Genomic DNA, 7,500 nt, shown 5'->3' with positions numbered 1-7,500 from the left:
CCCCAGATCTGTGGATTCATGACAGAAACAGCTTGTGTGAATTTAAATGCTGCAAGCAGACGGTCGCTTTCATCGATCACTCCGAAAGAGAAACTCCATCCGGCTCCAAATGAACAGCAGCCGAGGAGCAGAGTGAGCTGCTCTGTAATTAAAAGGCTCTTTAATGTGGACAGACTGGCTAGTGTGTGTGTGTGTGTGTGTGTGTGTGTGTGTGCACTGAATCTTAAATAGATGCCCAGCAGTGACACGGGTGACTCAGGGTCGATATGCGCCGGATGCATCGCCATGGCAACAAACAGACAAAGTACATATAAAAATACAAAGGTGTGTTTTAAACCACTTAATATTCAACTCTATTCTACACTAAAAGCTACAAGATAAAGATTCAGCTTTAACAGGGAAAATAAATCAAAGTTTATTTATTAACATTAATAAATAAACTTTGATTTATTTTCCCTGTTGCAAAAAAACTTGTTAAAAAAAATCTCTAAAAATGAAGATCACATTTAAACCTCAGTTTTGCACTTGAGTATTTTTTTTCTGATTTTAAATTTCAGTGATAGATTCATTTTCAACTTCAAAAAGCATGTGGTTTAACCCATAAAGAACAGCTATTTATTTATTTATTTATTTAAAAAAAAAAAAAAAAAACAGTATATTTTTAAATTATATTCAAATACATAAAACAGTAAAAAAAAAAAAAAGAGGGAGGAGCAAATTTAAAATATTTACATGTTTTTATTGTTAAAAATAAAGGGGGAGGAATTTCAAATATTTACACATCTTTTAAGGAAAGAAGTCTTTTTATTTAAAACTAACATAAATAAATTTAATAATTTTTAAAAAAAAAAAGAAGTAAGAATTGATTATTTTTAAAAAATCAGTTCATTGTGGTCACTTCTCTGAGGGAAAGTCAGCGAGGTGACATTAAAAACAAATTAAAATGCGATAAAGTTAAACCTTTCTAAAAAAAATAAAAGTCTGGGATTGTGTTCACTTACTTGCACACGCCGTCCTCAGGATCCTCCAGGCCGAAGCGGGGGTCAAAGGTCAGCTGAATCCTGGCGTTCTCATTGGCTGCCACGAGCCTCCACGCGATCACAGTGCTGCGTGGGTAAGTGTGCGGAAACCCGGGACTGTGGACGACTCCGTCCCCGCTGACCATCACTACCTTCTCATGCTGAGACTCCTGAACTCCTGCACACACACACACACACACACACACACAGAGTGAGACAATGAGGTGTTAAAAAAGATTTATGCAAACAATTTCCTGCAATCGATAGCTTAAAATTAGTGGCGTGGAGAGTACGGCATGCTAACGTAGCGATTTCTATCTCAGCAATAATCCTCATCGATGTTACCTCGCTCTAATCTTAACGACCTTTTAATTAACACTGATTATCCAATTAGCCTTAAAAACGATCATTTACGAAGCACACTGCAGAAATCTTTGCTGATATCTAAGTAACACGTGATTTACGATTAGCATCCCGTTCGATCCTGATCCGACTCACGGCGCCATGTTCTCAGTCCGAGCCCTAATGAAGCGCCACAGAGTTATACAGTAGAATTCCTCCAACCTGTATATAAATAAAACATCCTAAAAAAAATCCTAAAACTAGCATCAGATAGATACGTAGCAACACTAGCAGCTGGCATCGGTAAACAATATTGAATTAGCAAGACACAAGTTTTTAATAATTACAGGCTTTACAACATCTACTTGATGTAAAGTGGGCGGGGCTAATATTGCTTGTGTAAGCACCCCATGACCAATCACATAAGGCTGATGTCACTTGATCTGTCCCATGATTCACACTTGAGAGGTCTCTTCAAGCCTGGTCAACTTAGCAAGTAAAAGCTAAGCTAGTGAATAAATCCTTAACGCTAAGTTAACTCTAAGTTAGCAAGTGAAAGCTAAACTAACCAAGTGAAAGCTAAGCTAGTGAATAAATCCTTAACGCTAAGTTAACTCTAAGTTAGCAAGTGAAAGCTAAACTAACCAAGTGAAAGCTAAACTAACCAAGTGAAAGCTAAACTAACCAAGTGAAAGCTAAGCTATCGGAAAGCTAACGATTTCAGTAAGTTTATCCACACGATGCATACACTCAGTTTTTTTTTTTTTTGCTTTGTATCAAGTAATTTTGCAAGTCAATGTTAGCTAGTTAGCTAGCAAGCTATCTAGCTTGAAGAAATGTTGGTCAACATCAACTTTTAGAAGCCTTTACTGAAGCCGTAAAACTTGAAGTAGGCAGATCAAAAAACAAATAAATAAAATAATCGGAGAAACCTGAACAGAAAATTCCAGATATTTCCAGATATTCATCCACGAAAACATGAATAATTCTGTGACGTGAATAATTCGGGATTAATGTTGCTGTAAACTTTATGGCCTTTAGACACAATTACGCCCTTTCAATGCTTACTTCCTGTTTAAAAAAAAAGATTTTAAAACTACCAAAGACAAGCGAAGCACTTTAACGACGCTCACGCAGAGCGCATTCCGAGGCAGAGGATAACGCGTAAATGGTTTCGGAATAATCGGTTAACGGGATTCACATTTTTCAGCACATGGAGACGCTGGACCGGAGAGAATTCGCTGATATAAGAGTTCAGCGTTGATGTGAAAGCGTTTTTTTTTTTAAACGAATTAAAGAGCGTCACGCTGTTCTGCGCTGTACTGAGCGTGTCATGTGATGTGGCAGAGGGAAGTGTGTGACGGGAACAGACAGCTGTTGGAATGCGACAGCGCTGAAAGGATTTTCACACACTTCCCACACCCGGAGCCCACCCAGGGGATACATTTCACTTCACCTTTCACACTGCCTCAACAACACACACACACACACACACACACACACACACACACAGCTCTATTAAACACTGTGGGAAGCCTGAACACCATCACACTGCCACCAGACACACAGAGCTGTTCACTGCTCTCAACACCACTCCTGACCACAATAATAACAATAATAATAATAACAATAATAATAATAACAATAATAATAATAATAATAATAATAATAATCAGGATATTAAAATAAAACACTGAGTGATGACATTACTTCAAACTGTAAGCACTTGCACTGGCCCACTTTTTCACATCCTGCACTAATGTACAGTTAATGTCTCTATTTTTATATTTCTATATTTATGCTCATAGTTGTTTAGCTTATTAATATTCTTTTTATTTCTTGTATTTTACCTGTTATACTAACCACCAGTACACCAAGACACATTCCTTGTGCATGGAAACCCACGGTACTCTGCAATAAAGGTGATTCTGATCCTGATTCTGGTTCTGAGTGTCCCAAAAGTCTCCACACAGAGGGGAAATGAACACTTTTTTTTAACAAAATGTCTTCCAAAATTTTTCATACTTACTTTATATTTTACGTGGTACTGTGCAGAAGTTTTACAAAGAAATGCTGTAGAGCAAAGATGCCTTAAAAAATAATGACATTATTTCTGAATCTACGTTTTAAAAATCGTAGTTACTGCAGTAAACAGTAATAAATGAAACAAAGTCAGTATTTGGTGTGATGATCCTTCACTTTAAATAAATACAGCAGTATCTGAGGTGCAGTGTGTGCAGTTTTATAAGGAAATGAGCTGGAAGTGTTACTGAGCATCTTGCAGAAGCAGCCACAGTTCTTCTGGAGACTTTGACTGTCGACTCGCTTCTTATTTCTGCAGCGAAACCCAGCAGCCTTCATTATGTTTTTATCTGAAAAGTGTCTCTTATGGAATCTGCTGCTTTCTTTACTGACATACAAACATTTTTCTGTAACATTTCATTTTGTGCTGGAAAACTAATGTTTGGAATCTAAAATGTTTTTGTACTGAATCAATAATGTAGAAGTCAGAAAATAAACATCTATAACAAAGTTTGTACTAAAAAAAGGTGCCAAGACTTTTACACAGTACTATATATATATATATATATATATATATATATATATATATATATGTATATTTCTTTCTAAATAGACTTTAAGAACACCTTTGACAAAAGAAGAAGGTATTGAAATCATTCTTATGGCTCGATCAGGAAGCTGTCGCAAGGTTGCGATGGACTTTAACAGGAAACATGGCGAGCACGTCACACACACGACACTGTCGCCAAAATTACTAACAAATTTAAAAAGACTGGAAGTGTTGCGGACCAACGGAGACGTGAACGTCCATGAACATCTACTGACGAAGACACAACCAACGTGGTGCTGATATACACAGTCCCCTGTGTGTGGAGACTTTCGGGACACCCTGTAGTTTATGCAATCAATCAATCAATCAATCAATATAATGCAAAGATCCATGAAAACAGGGATATTGCTGAATATCTTGGTGTATTATTTTATATACCGGATTTTTGGCATGTGTCTATTCCAGGCACAAAAACACTTACAATAACAGACCATAAAACAGTCTGCGCAGGCCGCAGGGGGTCTTCCTGTCCTAAAAAATCCTCTTTCAGATAAAAAAAAACAATGGAAAGACTCTCCGCACTCCATAAATATCACATGAGTCATACATTCTTCACTTATTTGCCACTGTTGATGGGAACCACTGCTCGGTTCAGAGAGCCAGAGGAGCTGAATCAGCTGAACAATAAGAGTCGACTCTTTCCTTTCTGAAATTTCTGAAATCTTAATCTACTTTCTAATGAGCAAAATAACATTATGTTGGGTTGAATTTAATAAAATCGAATAAAATTGAAAATAAAAAATAAAAGAGAAATGAATGACTCATATTTGTACACGAGTCGAATCTCAGCGTTCACCTGAAAGAGCCGAATCATTTGCAAATGACACATGAACAACGAATCAACTCACTGGAATCACTTCAACAATAAGAGTCGATCCTTTTGGCTGAAATTTCTGAAATTTTACCCTACTTTCTAATTAACAAAATAAAAATGATCTTGCTTTATATTTAATAAAATGTATTTAAATAAAAAGATGACTTAAATGGGAGTTGATTCTCAGCGTTCACCTAAAGGGTCGATTCAGTGAATCAACAGTGAGTCATCTGTACTAGAATGATTCATGATTAAGATTCTGTCCAGCTATTTATTTATTTATTTATTTATTTTTATCCATTTTTGTTACATTTTCACGTTGTGGAAAATCCGTGAAACAAACTACTTCCTGGTCTTAATTACATTACAGCAGAAACGTCACACACTTCTTCTGAATTTTACCACAATGTGCTACGAGATGGAATTTTATCTTCTGTAATATTATTTCACTCTTCCTCAGCAACTTATGATCAATGAAAAGTTACAGATTTAATGGGGAAAAAAGCCCTAGACTGCTGATCAGATTGCTTGGTTGAATTATATTATTAAGCAAATATCAAAAGCATGAACAATTCCATAAAAAATACTTGTTTCTGGTCTTTTATAGGGGTTATTGAGTTCATGTCTGAGGGAAAAACTCTATAAATACAGTATATACACCAGCACTATGCTTACACTCCACACTCTTGACAGTATTTCATGATGTAACCATGACAACAAGCTTAAACAATGATTATATATAATTTATAGTCTGGTTCTGTGTTTATGCTTCGGCTGCTTCCTTTGCTACTGTGTGATGTTGCAATTAAATGTTTTAAATTGAATTTCATTTAAAAATTTTTGTATTAAAACCGAAAAGAACTACTCAAATAAAAAAAAAATCCTTCCGACATGTAACCATAGCAACAACTCTTTGATTGGAGTCTCATAGGAGTTATTATTTATGATGAAACTAAACCTACAAAACCTCGAGGTAAAAGCGAGATTCTTTGTGTCTTTGCTTGGTTCCCTTTTCTGATATCACGAATCTTCGTAGCTGTTATTTCTTGTATACTGTATGTCAGATTATTGGCACATTTCAGTCCCAGATGCAAAAAGACTGAACTCCGTAGTGGCAGTAGTGACTCACTGGCCTCATTACACTGACAGAGCCAGATGCCCGGCCGTGTTTGCGAGTGGACAGTGAGTCGAGTCTGTGAGAGAATGATTCATGCGGGATTCTGTTCCAGGAGTCTGTAACGTGCCAAGAGCAATAACGTAATGATTTACTGTCTGCCTCGATAGTTACAGACAGCCGTGGGCAAGAGCTCCAGCTCTCGAGAGAGCACAAAGAAAAGAGAAAAAATTCGACCGGCTTGACCTCAAACTGGGGAAGAAAAGCACCAGGGTCATCGCAATCCTCCTTTCAAAAAAAAATAAAAAATAACAGGGTTTTTTTTATGTCTACATGTTGTGTCATGATCAGATGCACACCAGGGACGAAAGGTGAAAGACGTGTCATGTCTGAAACACAAACGCCCCACACAGATCTCGGTATGTTCTGCCCCGGAGAGCAGACAATCATCAGGCATTCTGAGGTGAAGCGAGATCTCTGCGGTTCCCCCGAGACATTCGGCGCGAAACTTATCCAAACACGCGGGGCCGCGGGCGACTGGTGTAAGGTTGCGCTGAAAACCTGCCTGCTCCGCAAGACAAAACACTTTATGTATCCAGTTATATAAACAGATCAGGGGGCTGGCTGTCGCTGCCAGCTTCGCTTTTTATGTCCTGTCACGGGAGAAGCTGGAAATGACACAACGCTTTGTTTCATCTCTTTTCAGCGTGTTCCAGCAGGGTGCAGGCTGCTGATTGACAGCTCGTTCTCAAAGAGGTTTCACGTTTCCTGCAAGATTTCACCAATTCAGACCTGCAGATCTGCGGCTTTAGACAATATTTACCCTTAAAGGGAGGATTGTGCTTCTCAATCTCCTTCCTGGTGACCCCACACGTTTACAGCGAGGTCTGAATGTCAGAACAAGAACAAGGAGTGCTCTTCATGCGATAAAGCAGCCAGAAATGAAATGGACGAAATTTTACGCTTGAGTCAGAATGCAAACGTTTACATCTGCTCTAGTTCCTCCTGCCATAAGAAGTTCAATGAAAAGTTCCTTTACCTCATCTATCCATCATCGTCTTCAGTGTTTATTTTTTTTATATAATATTAAACATTATCTGCTTAATAAATGTATTTCTTTCTCTATTAATTCCAGTGTTTGCTGCTTGTGAGAGCGTTAAATTATGACCCGGCTTATTCTGCATACAGAGTTGAGCAAGTTCATATTTCTCACAGTGTTTATAAATTTGTAAAATATTTGACGGTGAATTATTAATCTTCGTCGTCCGACTGTTACTGTGGAGTTTGTAATTTGTGAACAGTCTGAAATCATCTAGAGTTTTGCTGTAAAGATGTTAATTTCCAGTTCAGCATTGTTCGTGCAATCTCAACATCGCCATGCGTATATAATTAGCAGAAAAAGTCTATCAAATCAACGAATCACAAACTCCGCCTTCACACTGTAGGCCACGCCCCCTACCTGAGTCTGCTGCTGAGGAAGAAAGTGATTCAGCTACAAGATGTGACTTTTTGTCAATGTTTAACGAAGAAAAAAAATTAAGTTTTTTTTTAAATAAATAAAAATAAATCAATAAAACCC

General features: G+C 37.5%; 1 protein-coding gene across 1 annotated transcript in view; it reads right to left on the bottom strand.

The window, feature by feature from the left end:
* pdgfc (platelet derived growth factor c) overlaps positions 1 to 7,500 on the bottom strand; it is a 62,607-nt gene that overhangs the window by 27,307 nt on the left and 27,800 nt on the right. The window contains exon 2 of the mRNA XM_026947400.3: positions 1,002 to 1,197. Within this exon, the coding sequence (XP_026803201.1) occupies positions 1,002 to 1,197 (196 nt within the window). The remainder of the gene's footprint in view (positions 1 to 1,001; positions 1,198 to 7,500) is intronic.

The sequence above is a fragment of the Pangasianodon hypophthalmus genome, chromosome 7 (genome assembly GCF_027358585.1).
Source record: "Pangasianodon hypophthalmus isolate fPanHyp1 chromosome 7, fPanHyp1.pri, whole genome shotgun sequence".
Taxonomy (NCBI): domain Eukaryota; kingdom Metazoa; phylum Chordata; class Actinopteri; order Siluriformes; family Pangasiidae; genus Pangasianodon; species Pangasianodon hypophthalmus.
This window is presented reverse-complemented; position numbering and strand designations above follow the sequence as displayed.